The sequence below is a fragment of the Ambystoma mexicanum genome, chromosome 11 (genome assembly GCF_040938575.1).
Source record: "Ambystoma mexicanum isolate Mex_15411 chromosome 11, UKY_AmexF1_1, whole genome shotgun sequence".
NCBI lineage: Eukaryota > Metazoa > Chordata > Amphibia > Caudata > Ambystomatidae > Ambystoma > Ambystoma mexicanum.
Window position 1 is genome coordinate 444,442,514 of NC_090934.1, and position 21,355 is coordinate 444,463,868.

General features: G+C 41.6%; 1 protein-coding gene across 2 annotated transcripts in view; it reads left to right on the forward strand.

Annotated features, from left to right (window-relative positions):
- Nucleotides 1-21,355, forward strand: part of LOC138503492 (hatching enzyme 1.2-like) — a 650,573-nt gene that overhangs the window by 454,268 nt on the left and 174,950 nt on the right. For both annotated transcript variants that reach the window (XM_069623268.1, XM_069623269.1), the window contains exon 8: nt 1,064-1,191. In XM_069623268.1, the coding sequence (XP_069479369.1) occupies nt 1,064-1,191 (128 nt within the window). The remainder of the gene's footprint in view (nt 1-1,063; nt 1,192-21,355) is intronic.

Sequence of the window (21,355 nt, forward strand, 5' to 3'; positions counted from 1 at the left end):
TCACCAGGGAGCCAAAACTCTCACCTTCTTTCCAGCAGGATACACGGCAGGAATGATGATTTATTTATACATACCCCATCATTGCACCTCAAAGGAGATCACACCACACATTCTAACTTCCAAGACAAGAGATAGACATAACCTTCTTCCATAGCTCACAGGCATCTTGAGCAGATGGCTTTTTGTACAGGTTCCACTGCAACATTTAATTATTTAACAAGCATTTCTTTGCTGCGGCTACTTATCACCTATGAAAGGAATGTTCAAACAGTGTAATGAATTCCCTGGGAGCTAAAGAATCTACTCCATTTCAAACTCTACGAAAGAGGCTGCTGTGCCCCAAGGTATAATGCCGATTTTGTCTTAAATATTACCTGTTAATTTGCTTTTTCTAAATCATGTTCCTATTTTGTTTATTTGAATGGCCGTCATGAGGTCTGGTGTTCATGCATTCTGTAAGCAATATTTTCTGAAGCAGTGATAAATATTTTTTAATTTGCACTGACGGTTCACAGAAGTCTCAAAACCTGACTTCATTCTGGTATCCACAGCTTCCATCTTCTCATTTATTTAACAGCTTGTTTCTTCTCCCACTATAGGAATGGTCGATCTGGTTAAAAATATAAAACATGACTTACCTGTACAAGAACTACTGCTCTGTTAGAACAGAACATAAAGTCCAACCTTTTGCAATCACCTATTTTTCATCATCTTAGCTCTGGTCTTGATTGAGTTGACTAATTGCCAGTGTCTGCAAAGGAACCAAAGGGTTGACTGCACAGGAGATGCTTGTGGAGTTAATCTGAGATGTACAGATGCACCATGATTTGCCCTTTGACCTTTCTGTATGTTGCTTTTGCACATTTTACTCCATCACCCATAGTGATCCAATCTCACAATTTTCAAGTAAAGGACATTAAAGGAAGTACGATTATTGAAGACACTACACAAGTGGATAACTCTTTTGCTATACGAGTTTGTTCTCTTCAATCTGTCTCATGTCCATACTTATTTGTGCTGTCAAATGATAACTCTAATGAGAGCCTGTCTCTTTTCCCGCTAGCTTTGCTTTCACAAACACTTCAGGACAAGCAACAATCGTCCCCAGGCCAGATTCTTCTAAACCCATCGGACAGAGATATGGGCTCAGTAACCTGGACATCAGCAAAATCAACAAACTGTATCAATGTGGTAAGGACTTTATGGTTTGATGTCTGTGACAGGTGCTTGGACTCTACAAGTGTTTTCAGATAGAAATAAAGATATTCTGAAGAAATCATTATATTGACCTTCCGTTTCTGAACACTGCTATAATTGGTGAAGCTAACCAGCGCACTGATGGCTTCTGTATTACGGCAGAAGAAGTACATACATTATCCACTCTCCACAGGCAATTCTTTTCTTTTATCTGGTTCTGCTCTTTGCGAACCAAGGATTGTCCTCTCTTATAACTTTACAGCATTATTTCTGTTTAAATTTCATTGACATGTTGCAAGTTTTGCAACCCCAGCATTTTACCATATTTGTGATTCCAGGATGCATGTTATGAAAATGATTCTACAAAAAAGTCCAGCCAATTACACCTTGCTTTTGATTATTTTTTGAACTATAAGAATTAGCTGTGTTTGCTCTCCAACCAACACTAAATGTCCCTTGTGGGGTGACTACCCCCAGCAGAAGCTGGTACGCCACCTATCTAGGGTTAGGGGACGGACAAGAGGAATTGTCCCTAGCTAATTGCAGACTAGACTCTCCGAAGGGTGCAATGAAATAGATTGATAATGAATTCTACACTATACTAAAATCCAGAGATGCCGGAATAAGGAGCATGGAAGGGGGTCCAAATCAATGTATTACTCCCTACATATCTGCTCACATGTGTAATTTGATAGCATATAACCAGGATGTCTGGTTAGTTTAAAGGCATTCCATATATATATTGTTACTGGTTTTAGTGGGTTATCGATTCCTTCTTTCCCACTTTCTTCAGGACCCAAACACATTTAGAATTCGTGTGCAACGAGTCACAATGGAGGTTCACGGAAGCAGACTTCTGCACCTTTACCCTCGCTGGATATCTATAGTGAAACAGGAAAAATAGTGAGGGGAACTATTTTCTCAATCCAGTGGGTGAAAACCTGTTTTTAGTGTTAAGCCACTATGGGGATGGAGCATCTACTCACCACATTGATGGTGATCACTTCTTGGGTTTTATTTGCATTTGGTCCCTCAGTCGCCACTACCTAGTTCTCTAGTGAGAATAATAGCAGGCTTAGTCAGACTAATAGGTCCACAGCAAGTACTTTCTCATTTAGTAAATGCTATGCTATTGAATAGATTCACAGGTAGAAAGCTCAGCTGCGAAGGTGATTGAACATGTACTCGCCAGTTCTGCCGTGGGTTCCTGTTCCTAGGGGCTGATAAGGACATCTGTCTCTGACAGGAGATACAGAAAAAGCAAGGTGTAACAGCTCACCCCCATATTCTTTCTATCAGCACCCATATTTCTCATTACTGCTTTATCCAGGTAGCCAGTGTCATTTTGGGTGGAAATAATTTCTGTACCCAGAGGTAGCAATGACTATGCATGCTAAGTCTGTAGTGTGCTTGAAGTGTATTTGGTAGGAAACTCCACATCCTCTGGGCCTCATCACGACTTGGGCGGTAACGGTAACGCTATAAGCGGGGGCGGTATTAGCCCTACCGCCAAACTCCCCGGCGCTAATAGCGCCGGATCACGAGTTTGGCGGTAATGTAAGTCCCCATTCCCCACTGAGCCCATTCGGGAATGCCCCATTCCCCATTGGGCTCAATGGGGAATCTTCGTGCTAATACCGCCGGCGGATTTCCCGCCGGCAGTAATAGCGCGAATTTTCAGCGGATTTCCCCCCAGCTCAGAGCTGGGGCGAAATCCGCCGAAGCCCTGATTTGGCGGACCCTTAAATCCGGTGGTAATAGCGCTACCGCCGGATTTAAGGGTTACCGCCGAAGTCGTGATGAGGCCCTCTGTCTGTACCACAAGGGTTGTTTTGTTCTCTCTGGCATAACACAATTTATGACTCCTAAAGTAATCAGCTTCTAAACATCTCCAATGACAAACATCGTGGCACAGGAGTGCCTAGCTGACCCCTTCCAGGTGGGGTATAGATGTCCAGCAGGCCTTGGTGGGCCAACAGAAAAGGAAGAACAAAGCCATCTTATAATGGCTAACTGCATGTCTGCTAAGAAGACATCTGACCTGCAGGATGCTAGTAACCCGCCTCCATCACACTACAATTGCCCGGCAGGCCAAGATAACCCACTTGCTGCAGGGAGCCAGCAGGCGATGCTGGCCCCCTGAAGGCCAACTTTCAAGGCCAGTCATAGAAGACCCTGTCTTGCCCTGTCATGCCTGGGCTGTGGCTGCAGCTGCCTCAACCACTAAAAACTTGAAACACATCCCGAGCAACTAATTCACCTCTGAATCCTCCCACGCTGATCCAGTGTCAAACAGCAGCATAGGAATGGCACCTAGCCTGATCGACTTACAGCACGGAAAAGGTAAGCCTCCAGCTGCTCTTACTGCTTGCCCGAATTCACCTAAATGTTCACCCCATGTGCGACATTGTTTCACCTCCTTGCACCGCATTGATACCAACTCCAAGACCTAGCCCCTTCCTCCCTCCGGCACGTCCAACCCAACACTACTCTCATCTGCTACTGCCTGCACACCCCAACAGCCATAAGCCCCTGCCTGGCATACTATGCTCCTTTCTGCATAGGGAGCAGCCCTAAAAATGCATCCCCTTCCCCATCTCAAGATAAGCTCCTAAATTTGCAACTGCCTAATAAAGAACACATATTAGCGCCCACCAAACCACACATATCAGACCCTCTAGGTCCATCTTTGTTTCCTCAGACCCTTGCCTACGCTGATGACTATGACAATACCCAATGTACGGCACTCTGTGGTCCCACATCTCCATTAACGGTCACCAAACCATTGCAATGCCCTAAGAGACAAGTATCACAGCAATGGAGAAAAGCCAACCCTATTGGCGACTACCCTGGTACAGCCATCAAAGTGGTGAGTGGATACACCATTTCATGCAAGCAACCTCATCACATGCCCTACCCCTCTCAGGCCCCAGCCACATATGTTAGAAATGTCCACCTCCGACAGCGCTTTTGCAACACAACTGGCCTTACCACCAAGGGGTCTGCACCTGCCTGCCTCTACAGAGCTTCTGGCAATATCGAACCCTACAGTCGCATTCACTGCCCTCAATACATCACACTCCCTCAAACTACTGCAATGAGAAATATTCACATGGGTGAGCACACCGCTATCACCCCCAGATGTAGCTAACAGTTAATAACCACTCACAGGTGCCTCACAGCAACCAATCCCACCTACACTCCCAACACCAAACTCTGCAAACCCTCTAGTAGAAATGCCCACCACCTACAACAAAGTCTGAACTGTTCCACCCAGCAAACTGCTACCACTAGCTGCCCTTACAACCACCAGACGACACAAGCCATGAATACCAGGACCTTAGTCTCTGAACTCATGCACACTGCCACTTCAATGTGCTCTGATGAATGCCAGATCGATCATTGCCCACTCTCTAGTTATCAATAATCTGATCACATTTCTGAATCTAGACATCTTAGCTGTCACTGAGATCTGGCTGTGCGCAGCTTCAGGCCCAGTCCTCTCAATAGCTGTCCCTGCAGGCTTTACTATCTTCGGATGTGACAGACGCAACGCCAAGGGCAGAGGAGTTGCGCTAATAGCAAGGGACTCCATGCTGATCTGAGTATTCATTACCACCCTAAATGACAATTGTGATATTCTCTCAGTCAAAATTACTATCTCAGATTCGGACACTATGGGCCTCATTACGAAGCTTGCGCTGACGAAATGAAGGGGGCCGGTACGGGGCCCGCCCCCTTCATTCCGTCAGGGCTGATTACAAGCTTCCCATTGCAGGACCTGGATCGGATGCCTGATCAAACCAGGCGTCCTTTCCGGGTCCAGCGAGGGGAAGAGGGAGGTAACAACGGGACACTTATAATGTGCCCGTTGTTACCTCCATCGCCATTCCCATTGAGCCCTATGTGGACTAAAAAAGGAATGGGGAATGGTTTCTGCAAGTAGGATTTACCGGGTCCTCTGATGTCGGAATGACCCGGTAAATCCCCATTGCAGGAACCCGGAAAAGGAGCCCGGTTTGGAGGCAGCCATAGAGCTAATAGCTCCATGACTGCCTCCAAACTCGTAATGAGGACCAATGACTGTACACACCATTTTTCTCCCCCCAGGTCCGGCAGCTAAATTTGTGGAGGACCTCCTACATACCTTGTCGGCACACATGAAGCTTACTTTCAAGACCTTACTTGACTTGAACCTAGGTTATAATTACCCTACTGACTCCACAGCCATATCATTAGCCAATCCATTTAGTGCACTTGACTTTGTAGAATGTGTCAGCGCCCCGACGCACTCCATAGCTCACACTCAAGAATGGATTCCCAACCTTAATTGCCAGGTCCTGTCTCCAACAAAAGTCCTTGCCGGTGGTCTGACCACCGCATAGTGCACTTCTCAATTTCACCCATTGAACACGCCACACCCACCACCACTTCTCTGCCAACGACACTAGCCCGCAGCTCTATAAACCTCATTAAGGAGCATATTGTCCCCTTCTCAGCACATTCTTATGTGAGTCTCTTCACTCCACAGACCCCCATACACTTGCTGATCTGTATATGGATGTCCTGACCACAGTCATTGACGCTATTGCTCCATTAATGCCATGCAAAACCAAGCCGTCAGGTCACAGGAATTCTTGGTTCACTCCGGACCTCCTTGAGCTCTTCTCTAAAGAAACAGCTAACTGTCGCGAAATGGAAAAATTCACGCACAGAAGATAAGAAGTTGGTGTTCACCTCATCAGCTAAATGCTATAAACAATGTATCCTACTTGCCAAATCAACCACCTCTAACATCCGAACTGCCAATGAAAAGTCTGACACCAGGGAAAACCTTTCCATCCTTAGGAAACTTGAAATCCCAACCAACCCTATTGCCACTTTAACCAAAGATGAATCGACTCCATGCTCACAAAAAAAGACTTAAATCAATCCATGCCCACATACTCAAGCCAGTATCTAATGGCCACTTCCTCCCCATCCACCAACCCTAAAGGCCTTCCCATGTTTTGCTTCGGCAATGCCGCTGAAGCCAAGGTTAAAACCATCTTGAGAGGTCTTAAACCCTCAAGATGCAATGGAGACATATGCCAAGCAGCCCTCGTTAAGGACTGCTCTGAGGACCTGGCAGCCCTCATCACCTCCTTTTTCAATAACTCCTTCTCCACTGGCATAGTCCCCTCTAGCCTCAAGGAAGCTTGTGTATTCCCTCTCCTTAAGAAAACAGCACTAGACCCAACAAGCCCTTCTAACTACTGCCTCATCACTATTGTCCAGTTCTTTCTTAAAGAAATTTGGCAGGGTAATTTATCTGAAAATTCATCATTACTTGGAAGCAGACCACATCCTGGGAATGCGCCAGTCAGGGTTCTACCCTGGCTGTGGGACAGAATCAGCACTTCATTACTTGAAGAATCAGCATGATGCCATCAGGGATGAGGGAAAGCCTGCCATCCTACTACTTCTTGACCTATCAGCCGCTTTTTACTTTGTAGACCACAGGATTCTCTGCTACCACCTAATCTCTGCAGCTAACTTCTCGCTGGAAGCCTCAACATGGATTGCATCCTTTTTTGGGGGAAAGATCTATTAGAGTATTCACCGGGAACGTCACTGCCCCCCAACATCCACTTCTTGCGGGGTACCACACGAATCGTGTGTCTTTCCAAACCTGTATAATATTTTCACGAAACCCTTGTTCGTTCTTCTAGACTCAATCGGCATATCATGCACAAACTATGTCGATGATACCCAAATTCTACTCCCCCTCTCTGGCAACTGCATGGAAGACTCTTCCTCCCTTAATACTGTCTACATGACCACTCAGGCTTGGATGGCTACTCACCGACTCTGCCTGAATGATGAAAAGACAAAGAGCCTCTTGGTGGGCCCTACGGCAGTGATCAAGAAGCTTGATACCCCAGTACAACTCTTTCAGCATTGATGGCATCCTAATCCCGTCTCACAGTCAGTGACATAATTTGGAGTTTATCTGGATGCCATGCTCTCACTCACAGAACAAGTGAACTCCATTGCCTCATCTGTCGCCTACAAGACTTAACTAATTAATGCAGCCAGACCCATCCTACCCTCTGACAGTTGCCTTACAATCTCCCAAGCTACCATCGGCTCAAGACTTGATTACTTTAATGCACTCTTTTCAGGCACCTCAGAACACAACATACAGAAGATGCAGGTTATTCAAAATAACCCCCTTTGTGCAGCTCTGAACATCCCCAAACCTGAGCACATTACCTCAGCAAGGAGAAAAACCCACTGGCTCCCAATCCTCCAGGGGTTTCTATTCAAAACACTGTTAATCACACACAGATGTCTTTCTAATGAGTCCCAAATGCCTCTCACAGAAAATTCCCAAGGCAAACTAATTCAGATCTATCAGATCGGTCTATGCTCATTGTCTTATTCAGCCGAAATGCAAACGGGCTAAAACTGGTGGCTCAAGCTTCCCAAGCATTGCAGCCAAACAATGTAACTTACTCCTGCCAACCATGTGACCCGAACACTCCTACTGGGCCTTCCGGAAATTGCTAAAAACATTGCTATTTTCATAATTTTGGTCCCTGTAACAGACTGCCTTTCTTAAATGTTGACCTTGATTTTGCTTGTTACACTATCCTGGTGTTCATGTTCTGTTTGCGAGTAAATGGTCATGTAAGAACACCTTGATGCATGAGGGATTGGTGCGCAATACAAATGGAGAAATAAATAAATACATAAATACCGTGTAATGGATACGGGTCATCACGAGTTTGGTGGAGCGGTAAAATTCAGGGGTAATGCTATTACCGCCACATTTACAGCTCTGCTCAATCTCGAGTTGGGCAGAAAGTGGGAGTTTTACCTCCAGCTTTTACTGGAGTTAAACATCTCCTCTTTTTGCCCATTTCTGGGACTATTAGCACAGCGCTAATTGCGCCGGCGTTAAAAGCGCCAAGAAACCGTCATTGGGTCCAATGGACAATGGGAATGATTTACCTCCCCACTGCAACTCTGGATCCAGCGCAAATTGCGCCGGATGAGTTACAGTAATACTAATATCGCCCAACTTGTGATCGGTCTTTTATAATGACAACTCACAGATCTCTATAGGTATAAGTCGCTCTGTTCAATAACTGCCAACACTTCACGGGCTGTAGCTGACATTGAGGAATAGATGAGAGATGTCAACTACTAGCCCTTAACATCCCCTACACATGAAATAATTTGAAACAAACACTATTTTGTAGTATGTGATTGCTAGAGGGATATTTATTTATTTACTTGTGTAATATATGTTTTGGATTCTAAATTAGATATTGCTAAGGTGAATTCACCAATTTAATACCCCCTCCTACACAATCCCACCCCAACATTCTAGGACAAGGAATAGGCTGTATTAGGAATCAATATTTCATTTTATTAAAGTAAAATTAATGTGAAGTGGTCTCCTTACTTTATGCTGGAGAAGACACCACATTATATACGAACATGGGTAGCTGGTTTACAGGAATAAGAATCGGACTGCCTGTGAAAATGTCACTTAGACTCAGTGTGCACATTGAGACATTCCATCAATTAACGAAGTATATTTCTTAATATTTAGAAACATCTATTTCTAAATAGGACAATGTCATTCACATTTCCTTAAAGGTCATAAGCCGGCTATTATACGGTATGCTTTCTCTACATATGTGCAGCCATTTTTATTTTCTCCAAATTAAAAACAACATTGGTATCTGAGAAAATTCACATGGAAACATACATTTTACTAGACATTTCACATGTACAATGTGTTCCCATATGTATTGCGATGTGATTGGTTTCTAGCATATACTTGTATATGAAATATAAGCTCTGGTGTATCAAATCCCCGACTACAGGTTTGTGTTTATGGAAGATTTGCTATCAATTTAGAAGGCATATATTATTGATTCATCCACACTATGAGGCTCATTCCGAGTCTGCTGGTAAAAAGGCAAAAATATCAGCATGCCAGTATTAGCATTAACGCCAGGACGATCCCTGGAATTACCAGCATACTACGAGTCAGCTGGAACTGTCCCCACACTACCAGGGACAGCTAGAAATGTGGGACAACCTTAAGGCAAGGGTCCATAGCCTCATTGCCAAGCCCAGGAGGGAGTGTGCTGTAACCGGAGGAGGCAAGTGTACCCCCTATGCCTCATGCCCTGGGAGGAGATGGCCAGCAGCATCTTGCACATTGAGGGCATTGAGGGGATAGGAAGTGCTGAGGCTGGAGCAGGGACACAAGGTGACTGTGGTAAATACAACGGCAAGTACATGTGCATATTGTCCCCAATTGCATGCATCCACCAGCATAGCTGAAGGGAACGGGCATGGGAAACGGTTCAACAGTTGGGCAGTGTTGGGTATTTTGTGGATATTTGGGGCTTTGCGGTATTTTCTTACCGCCAAAATACCTTTAGCAATAATCACTCTCTGTATTCATATTGGATCACACATAACAATAATACATTGCATTATTTCAGAATTCAGACCTATTTAGATAATGTGCGCGATAATTTGCGTGGTTGGTTGGTATAGTGGTTGGTTTATTTGTGGCTCCAATATCCAACATCCCTTGTTTTTTATCTAGATTGTTCTTGATCACTAGAGAGACCTCTGGCCTACATTTTAGGGATACCACATTTTCAGTGTTAGTGTTGTGTGCCACCATGGGCTATTGTGGTATTTTTGTGGTAATTTCCACTACCTTATATACGGTATGGAACTATGTCCAGAGAGTTTCTCTTCCCGTTGGCTCATGTACCTCCAACAAGCTATGCTACAAACAGTCACTCACAACTGTCCATACTGAATATAATCATGCACACATCTGTTTTAAAATGACAATTGCACAGTTTAAAAATCTACCCATGTTTAAACCTTTTCCCATGCAAAATGAAAGAGAGAAATAATACACACTAGCTATCTGTTTTCAGATATTTTTGTATTATAGAAATTTCCTTTAAACACAGTTTAACCCTTTTTTACAGAAATAAATGAAATGGTACAACATTATTTGTGATAAAATGAACAGAGAACTGCAAGAATATATTCAATTGGTAACATTAAATATGCTGATAAGGGACTGGGACTCCCTCGAATACACTGACTGAACAGTTTCGCACACTTTCGCACAGCTCCCACACTTCTGTAATTACCTTATCTGTTCAGCATGAGTTTTCTCCGGCTATTCTCTTTCTGAATTTGGCTCCCTTGAAGATTAACCCCAGTGAAAACAAGCGTCTGCCATTCTCAAACCGGGGTTATTGCCTGGAATTCTCAGCTTTTGCAGCAGGAATGCTTCAGCCAGGAAACAGGTCCTTCTCCCAGCTCTGCAAGATCTCGATTGCTCTCCCCCTCTCCTCAAGCTTCCCCAGAAAAACTCTAATCACAGCCTCTAGCATGATACTTGCTATGACGCTGCTCCAATCAGAATCAATCATGTCATCTCCTCCCTCACTACACAATGGCTCATTTCTACAGTAAAAATTGTAACAAACTGATTTCCTGTTCCTTCGAGCTCTTTGCTTCCTGTAGGTATGTGGACAGAGCATCAGAGAAAAAAAAATGAATGTGCGTTTAAAAGTTCACTTTCAGAGTAGGCCTAATTCTGCAGTGGAGACACATTTTTATTAGTGGGTTATGTTAAATGAAGTTTTATTAGTCTGGTTAGTTATTAATAAGGTTAGTTATTAATTTTCAAATGTGTCTCTTGCAACATAGGCATTTCAGGTGAAAAAAGTGTGCATTTTTGAATGTGCACATGTGTGCTTTTAACTGTAAAAATAGATTTGCATCTTATATGTAAAAATCGTTTTTGACTGAATAGCCTGTCTTTACTTATATGTCCATGTTACTCTGGCAACACATATAGCAATGCACCACACCCATGTGGTGGTGCTGCATCAACAAAAAAAAAATGCTACCTGTGCAGTAGTGCTGTACTCTGTGCTGTAACACGCCAAATATCCTTACATACCCTCCTTTTGTTTTTAGAACTTGGCTACGATCCAAGCCAATTCCTTAAAACAACTTGTTCTTTTTTCTTCTTTTCACAATATAGCAATCCAACAAAATGAATATTCATGTGCATCAATGAAAACGTTGCAATCAACACAGTATTCATCTGAGTTCATTAGTTTACAAAATGTTCTACATTTGCCTTCTCAGTGGAAGTGGCATTACTCTAAGTTTCGATTTTACAAGTCAATTAAAAACAATAAAATAAAACAACTAACTAAAACAAATAATCAATATAACAAATTAAAATAAATAATTAAAATAATAAATACGTGGAACTCCATATGTCAGGACTCTTGTCTGCCTCTGATATGTCCCGACCAGCGATGTCATTTGGTTCATTCGAGTACACTTTCATCTTGGCAATCTTGGATCCATAGGAGTCATCTTTTCTGGCATTCTGGTTATCTTGTCTTCACCTCCACCTGGAGGCAGGCATCTTTTGGTCTTCATCCAGGGGACTCCAGGACTCCATCGTCTCCCGTGGCCTCTGATCCCGGAACCTCCGACCAAATAATGTTAATTTTCTAAATCAAATAGAAAAGAAACAAATTAAGTACATAGCACAAAACTAACTTCACCCTTTTGCCAAAAATAAAACATGCTTGGTAAAAACATTTCGGTATTTTTTTTTTTTCTGAAATTAAACACAAGTTAAAAAGAAAACAAACACATATAAAACAGCATTCAATATTTAATACATTTTCTCTCTGCACACCAACCATGAGCTTCCATTATATATATTTATTTATTTATTTATTTACTTATTTTATATTATATATTTTTACATATATTACAGTGTTTATGTGCCATTATAACAATCAACTTTTTAACTTCTCTGTCACTGCCTCCTGATTGTACCCATTTATTTTCTCTTTTTGTGTTCAAGGGACTTTATCTGTTTCTACATGCTCAAGCTGCCTGATCTCATGTCTGGGATGGCATGGTTTGATTTGATTTATATGGACGAACTGCTCTATTGCCGTTTCACCTTCATTTTTCAAAATTTTATAAACTACAGGAGAGACCTTATCTATAATTCGAAATGGCCCCTGCCAGGCTGCTAGAAATTTAGAATTTTTCTGTTTACTTTTTCCAAAATGAAACTTGTACACCTGATCCCCTACACTGTATTCCTTTACTGATGTCTTTTTGTCATAATAAGACTTTGCACTGTCAGCAGCTCTTTCCAGATTTCTCTGCACAAAAGCAAATGCATGTTGCAAATGCCTCCTCAGTTCATCAATATATTCATGAACTGTGGATGCACTCACAAGTGTCTGGTCATGTGTTCTGTATAGTAGGTGTTGTGGTAACACCATTTTCCTACCTGTCAAGACCTCATGGGGGCTAACACCTGTTGCTTTGGCAGGAGTTGATCTGATTGCCATGAAAACCAACGGTAAACGTAAATCCCAGCTGGAACCTGCTTCTGCCACAAATTTCTTTAAAATATCCACAACAGACCTATTGCTCCTTTCAACTGTACCTGAAGACGCTGCCCGATATGCGATATGTAGTTTCCTTTTCACACCTAGTATTTGCCATACCTTACTCATTAGAGTACTTGTGAAATGACTTCTTCTGTCTGACTTAATTCTTTGTGGCAACCCAAACCTTGAGAACACATGGTTCACCAGCAATGTGGCTGCTGTTTGCGCACTACAATCTGGTGCAGGATTGCATTCAATCCACTTCGATATCAAACATACCACACTTAAAATATAACGGTTTCCCCTGCTCGACCTTTTTAAAGGACCTACATAGTCTATTTGCAAATCTGACCATGGGAGAGTTAGGCCTCTTTTCATCAATGGTGAAGCAGGTTTAAATTGGGCGCATACTAGACATCCTCTAGTATATAATTCCACATCTTGGGACATATGTGGCCAGTAAGCATAATCTTTTAGTATTTCTAATGTTTTTTGTGAACCTCTATGGCCTGCAGTTATGGCATCATGTGCATGGTGTAGCATTAGCCCTCTGAATGAAAGGGGTACTACCCACTGTATTTGTCCTATTATGGACTCTCTAATCATGAGTCCATCCTGTAATCTAATTCGTGTTTTGTTCTTTAATAGCACCCTCAACTCTTCTTTTCCCATACAATCATTTTCTGTTAAAGGATTTTGTTCAGGATCTATCAAACGATTATAATAGATTCCCAAAATTCGATCATTCTTTTGTGCCTCAATCAAATCTTGATCTGGCGTGTCATGACTCCACTGTACCACTGGTTGATCTACCTCCTTTGGTGCTTTAGAACGTGTTACTGCATCAATTTGTATTTCACCCATTAAATAATCAATAGGTAGCAATTCTCCCATCACAGCCCCAATCTTAGCTAGGTGGTCTGCCTTATCATTTCCCTCCTTATTCTCTCCTGGTGTTTTTAAATGCCCACAAATCTTTCTCCAGTATATTGTTAAATTATTCTCTGACACCAATTTGTCTATGGCTTGTATCATTTTTTCCATGTTTAAGTGGCTTTTTGTTGTATGTAACCATGCCTCTTGCTTTCCAACCAGGCAAATACTCCACAAAGCTATTCCGTGCATAGTCAGAATCAGTCACCAGGACAATTTCACTGAACTTTTTATCAACTGCAGTAGCAATTGCTTTATAAATGGCTGCCAATTCCGCCACCTGACTGCTCCTATCTCCAATCCTCATCCCTATACTGGGGACGCCTTCACATTTCAACCAGACATTTCCTATTCCTGCCACTAATTGTTTATTACTGTAATTTTCAATGTGAAAAGCACAACCATCCACATATACAGTTGGCAAATCCTTGCATGTTTTTTCATCAAAAGCTTTGTGTGGTGATCGTTCAAATTCCTGCAAACTAGTTTCCACTTCCATTTCATTTGGTATTTGTTCAGCTGCGCAGTCATGTAAGTCAGCTAGCCCTTGAGCAATTGGGTTCTTTTTATTTTGTCCATATCTCACTTCTACGGGAAAACCTTGTAATGCCAGCGTCCATGAAGTGATTATGGACTGCGCTAGATTACCCGATCTAATTCTTTTACTCTCTAAAAATTGTAAAGGTTGATGATTTGTTTCAATAATCACCTTTTCTCCCTGAACAATGGGGCGGAAATGTTGTAGCGCCCACACAGTGGTTAATAGGGCCTTTTCACATTCATTAAATTTCATTTCAACTTGGGAAAATGCCTTACTTGCATAGGCAATGGGTTTGTGATTCAAATCATGTTTTTGTGATAACACTGCTGACATACAATGTTCAGAAAAAACTATTTCTATAAAGAAATCCCTGTCCTTTATGGGATATGCTAAACATGGTGCCTTTACAAGACATTCCTTTAATTTAGCCACTGCGTCAGACTGCTCTTTTTCCCATTTCCAGGGAGTATTCAGTTTAAGCAGTTTAGTCAATGGTTGAGTGATTTCTGCATAATTTTCAATGAACTTTCTGTTATAGCCTGCCATCCCTAATAAACTTTTTACTCCTTTCACATTTTTAGGATCTTTTAATCTTTGTATGGCCTCTATTTTCTTCTTTTGTGGATTTAGCCCATGTTCAGTCACTTCATGCCCTAGAAAGTTCACTTTTTTCTTGCACCATTGTGCTTTTTGCAAAGATATTTTGGCGCCTGCTTTCTGCAATTGGCCAAGCACATGTCTTATTTCATCAAAATGGCTTTTCAGGCTTTCATTTTTCATCAGGACATCGTCCACGTAAACTATTGTTCCTCTTTCTGCTGCATCCGGCATGGCCTTTCTCAAAAATATGCCAAATTCACTCCCACTATTGATGTACCCGAATGGAGCTCTAAGCCAGGCGTATTGAGTCCTGTCAAATGTAAAGGAAAATAAATTCTGTATCCCCTCTGCCAATGGCAGGCACCAATATCCAGAGGTGAGATCTAATGTGGTAAATACATTTGAACCATGTACCTGAGCTAGGCCCTGATCAATGAATGGCAGTGGCCATCTAGATACGGGTACTCTTTTATTTAACTCTCTCAAGTCTGCGCACAGCCGCCATTGACCATTTGGCTTTAACACACCTAAAATAGGTGTATTGGATGTGCTATGAATGGGCCTGATGATTCCCCGCGATTCCAAATTTTTAATAATCTCTGCCAATGATTCTAAACATGCCAGCGGTAGTCTATACTGGCGTTCAAACACTGGATTTCTGCTACACCCTTCTGGTAGTGTGGCCACATGTCAATCAGTTAAACCACAATCGTAAGCATCTTTTGCAAATACATCCTTAAACTCCATAAATATCTCCCTCAGATTGTCCCTATCCTCATTGCTTTCACACGCATCCGCTAAGGAGATGTGCTCTTCTACCATTTTGGAAAATTCTGGAAAATCTTCTGGTAAGGGAATCTCGGCGCTTTCCTCTAACTGTGTGGCTGTGTCTTTTTGTAAAGCTGCCACTTTTAAATATTTTGGCATATCAGCTTCCACTTCAATGGGCTGATTTTCTGTTTCATTTTCATTTAAATTAAATATTATGCAATCCTCTTGATGGCAGCACACTGTCTCATTTGAATCATAAGGATACACAGAATGAATTTTAAATATTCCTTTGGGCTGAGAGTCCAGGTGGTTCTGGCAACTCATCCTTGGCATCTACATACTTTTCAGGGATATTTCCAATCACCATGTTATTTAAATCTGCCGTATAATGTGATTTTTGTATGGCCATTCCTAATGGGGAGTTTTCCTCTAAATGAATATCCTGACAACCTTTATTATTTACCATCATTTTTACAGATCCTTCACCAATGTCTACCAATGGAATGTATTCATAATACAGGCCTTGCTGTTTTATGGATTCATTCAGGTATACAAATGCATCAGAGCATTTCATCTGCTGTCCATTTTTGCATTTCAGTGTTATTGCAAACTGTTTTGTAAATGCAGGAATAATAGTATCTTTCCTCATTTGTAATTCGATTGCATAAGGAACCAGTTGTGCACAATGATAAGCCCTTCTTTTGTCTTCAAATTCAGGTGCCGGACCGCCTAGGCGTGACCATATTTTTTGATTAAGGAAATCTAACACCATACACATTCTGTGCCCATGTAAAATTCATTTTGTGCTCCACTCACTATCCATACATTATGGTAAATTGTTTTCTGCCCAATGCTAATTTTAAGCATGCATCTGCCTGCAATTCGGTTTTCAAAGTCTGGACTGTCCAACCCAGAAACATATTGGTTTTTAATCCTAAATTTTGGGATTTCTTCCCTCTCCATTATTTTTTGCAACAATTTCTCATTAATGAAACTCCTTTCCTGTTAAAGTGCTAAAGTGGCTTTTATTGTTTTAGAATAGTCATTTATCTCAACATGAACCCATGGTTGCTCATCTTCCATGTGTATTTCTGCCAGAGTGGTAATGTGTTTTTCTGAATCTGTTTTAGGAGCAATATTCTGTTTGCATGTTTTCTCTTTTAAATAAAAACGTAATGTGTGCTCATCTATGGCAGTCTACCAATTTTTCCTTGGGTCCAACTATATTTGTACAGGTAGTTTTTCGTTGTCGCTCTGCATTTTGTCTTGACACATTAATATAACAGTGACACTAGGTATGCAGCTATTCTGGAGATATACCTCCACAGCATCATTTGTTTTGGCAACGGTGTGACATTCATTTATATTGCTGTTTTGTGATTTTAGTTTCTTAGGCCTCAATGGTTTTTTGGTTAAGGACCACAGCACTCCATTCACCCCATCTATGAGAGGAGACAAACTTTTCAGGCAATCTGTCCCCATCAGAAATGGAATTTCACAAATAGATGTGATCAATACCTCTTGTTTCATTCTGTGCTTTCCTATTTTTATGTCAACCTCAGTTACACCTATGATGGGCACCTCCTCCCCATTAAAAATATGCACTGGACCTTGATTTTCCTTCACTGTGATCTGACTCTGTTGGGGTCTCCCTTCATTGATACTCTTTACCAGCTCCTTGGACATATTTGTGGCCTGTGCGCCAGGGTCAATCATAGCAAAGGTGTGGCATTTTTCTTCTACAGTGATGGGTGCATAATATCTGTCCTCAACTTCCTCTAATACACATAAGAAGTGTGAATTCTTACTGATTTCAGGGCTCACCTTTTTCAGGTCTTTTTCACTTTTGGCTAAGCACATTGGAAAATGGAAAGACATTTTTCCCTCCTTTTTACCCATTTCTGCGCGAGAGACTTTATTCATTTCTCCATGATCAGAGGTTTTTTGGAGGTTTTTTGGAGTGTGGCCACTGTTCGCCCATCCATCTGGGTAACATCAGAGACTTCATTACAACCTTCCAACTGAACATGTGTAACAACATCATTCAGCAATTTGTCATTTTTAATTCTGTGCATTTGTGATCATTTAGTGTGATACCAGCCCTTTCAGCCTCTTCAAAAATATGTGGCTCAAAGAATTCTTCAGGTGATTGACTTGTACCCTCCTTTTGAGTATTTCCTTTTTCTGCCGGTGTTTGGTCATTGTTTTGCTTGCCCAGGGAAGGAGCTATAGCATCCCCACTTACTCCCTGTTCATTGGTATTCCCCATGCATGAGTCATTTTTCTTAAATCTGTCCCTTTGTTCTTTTGGAATTCCTAATGTTTCTTTTTCATTTGTGCAAATCTTTACTGTTTTATTTAGCTCTAGGTTAAACCGTAACTCTTTTTTAGAAGTATTTGCACTTTCTGTCACAAGTTAATTTACTGGCACTTTCATTTTTAATCCATTAGGCATCTCAGAGTCATTATGCAAAATTATATCAGAGCAATCTGTCATTTTGGCTCTGCAGTTATCATGAGTACTTAGTCACTTTTCGGAAGCCCCCCGGTCATTGTTAAGGCCATCGGCCCCCTCTTTGGAAGTTTTTTTTTGCGCTGTATAGAGCTTTCCTATTTGCTCAGCTAACATTTTCACTTGGGCCTCAAGGCACTGGAACCTTTCCATCTCTCTAGAATCCTCTTTCTGTGGCCTAGGTCGATATTGGTTGTTTTCCCCCTGATTGGATCTATTCTGATACTTCTCAGGTGATTGATGTCGGTTGGGATGGTTTCTGAACTCTTGATTCATTTGTGGAGGGGAGCGGGTTGCACCCATCCTTTGATTATAGTCCCCTGGTGGGGAATCATTGTACTGACGTGGATTGTAGTTCACGTTTTGCCTCATGTCCTGTCTCTCAGATTGTGGGTACTGGCCCCTATGTTGATTTCCATTATCAGTAAATCGATCCACATATCGGGGTCTATCCTGATTACCATATATCATGGTGTTCGGATCAAATCTGCTCTGTGTCCCCAATGACTGGTAGGGACCATCATTTCTTTGATCTTGATTTTGTCTCTGGTTATTGTTCATACCTGCTATATCAGGCCGATATCCTACCCGGGGTCTGTCCCCTAAATACCTAGGGCTGATGTAGCTCTCCCTATTACTAGGATCATGTGATTGGAACATTGGTACAGGAAATGGCGATCTTTGTTGATTACCCCTTTGTTCAGGTGTCACATTACTTTTACCTTGGCTTTGAGCAGACTCAAGGGACATTTTGGCTGACCTGATTTCCATTACTGTGGCTGAGGGTTCTTTAGATTTAGGTCTAGTATCTTTCATTTTATCACTTTCTCTACCCTGACAATAGAGTACCTCATATAGTTTTGTGCTTTGATGTACAATCCATTCAAGGGACTTGTCACGGTCAAATTCACGGACCAATTGGGATATGATGTCTTTCTGTAGCCCATAGAAGTATGCAGTTTTAAACTCATTGGAATTTGGGTCAAAAGATACATCAAAGCGAGAAAATGCTCTTTTTAAGTCTTGTAAAAATTGGCGAGGGGATGTATTAGGTCCAGCAGTAATTGTGTAAGCGACTTTCTTTGCCTCCTGCAATGACTGAAAAGGAGAAAAATGACGCCTAATTTCTTTTTCAAACTCCAACCAGGTCATATTCTGCTGTTCATTTAATCCCCTTATGATGCTGGCCGTCGGGGCATCTGAAGTTAAATGAAAATATTGTCTGTACTGTTCCTTAGGTATCTGGAGTGCTTTAAAAATGTCATGCACCGCTTCTAAGTGATCCTCAATGCAGCATTCACCTCCCTTTTTAAATGGTTTGATCAGGGCTTTAATGGATTTCATTATTTCTATGGGGCTACTTGTTGCAATGCATGGAATTGCACTATTTTGTGATTCAATCCTGTTTTCAGGTGTATGAGATTGGTGGCTGCCCCCAATGGGAGTATCAAATCCCCCAAGGGCGCTGCAACCAAGTTCAGTCACCTGCCCAGTCACTGGAGCACTAGCTCTTTGGGCAGCTAGAATTCACCTCCACTCCATTGAATGTGGTACCCTGCCGCCTCTCCTGGGACCTGGGAATGCACATTTGCTGTTCTAAGTCCTTACACTTTTTAAGGAGTCTGTTTGCTTCACTTTGCAAATAGTTGTTTTCATCACTCATCTTATTAATCACCTCCTGCATGTCGCACATTTGCATTTGGCATTCATTGAACTCTTTATTTCTTTTGTCTCTTTCTTGAATCATTTTAATCATTTCTTGTTCTGCACTCTGGAGATCACATTCTTTTTCACAATGTTCTTTTTGTAAAATCTGCATTTCTGAAACAACCTCATCTTTATCCTGTCTAATGTGGTCCACTAAGGCTTTTAAGTGTACCAATTCTTGCTCACTATCCTCAAATTGTTTCTTACTTTTGGATAACTGAGCATCAAAGTCTCTGCATTTTAATTGCATGTCTTTTTGGCATACATCCAATTCTGCTCTTAACATTTCCTGATTTTTACTTGCCCCATCTAATTCAGTCTTTAACCTGTTAATTAGCTGGGTATCATTCTCCTGCATTTGCAGGGACTTATTCAAAATAAACCATATTTTGCCGCATAGCCGTATTAAACAGTCTTTCTCTGCACTTTTATCGGCTGCATTCAATAATCTTGTAAGGCAGACCTGAATTATGCTGCCTTCTGCAAAAATATTGTCTAGTTTTTCTTTCTGCATCTCACCCTGAATGCGGTCACGCCATTCTAAGGTGCTGTTCGACGACCACGTCCCATGTGCAAACAACTTTGCCTCTAAATATTGCACTAGGTCTGAAAATGTGGTTTCCCTTTGTGACATTCTGAAATTCGTTTTTAGTGGCACACTGCTATTATAAAATGGGTTCCCTTTAATGTGCAAATGGCAGTGTGAGACACGCTTGCCACGCCCAGTAGGTACTCTATGATCACTTTCCCGGCCTGCAACGCACCATAAATATGTTGTGTATTTTGTGGATATTTGGGGCTTTGCGGTATTTTCTTACCGCCAAAATACCTTTAGCAATAATCACTCTCTGTATTCATATTGGATCACACATAACAATAATACATTGCATTATTTCAGAATTCAGACCTATTTAGATAATGTGCGCGATAATTTGAGTGGTTGGTTGGTATAGTGGTTGGTTTATTTGTGGCCCCAATATCCAACATCCCTTGTTTTTTATCTAGATTGTTCTTGATCACTAGAGAGACCTCAGGCCTACATTTTAGGGATACCACATTTTCAGTGTTAGTGTTGTGTGCCACCATGGGCTATTGTGGTATTTTTGTGGTAATTTCCACTACCTTATATACGGTATGGAACTATGTCCAGAGAGTCTCTCTTCCCGTTGGCTCATGTACCTCCAACAAGCTATGCTACAAACAGTCACTCACAACTGTCCATACTGAATATAATCATGCACACATCTGTTTTAAAATGACAATTGCACTGTTTAAAAATCTACCCACGTTTAAACCTTTTCCCATGCAAAATGAAAGAGAGAAATAATACACACTAGCTATCTGTTTTCAGATATTTTTGTATTATAGAAATTTCCTTTAAACACAGTTTAACCTTTTTTTACAGAAATAAATGAAATGGTACAACATTATTTGTGAGAAAATGAACAGAGAACTGCGAGAATATATTCAATTGGTAACATTAAATATGCTGATAAGGGACTGGGACTCCCTCGAATACACTGACTGAACAGTTTCGCACACTTTCGCACAGCTCCCACACTTCTGTAATTACCTTATCTGTTCAGCATGAGTTTTCTCCGGCTATTCTCTTTC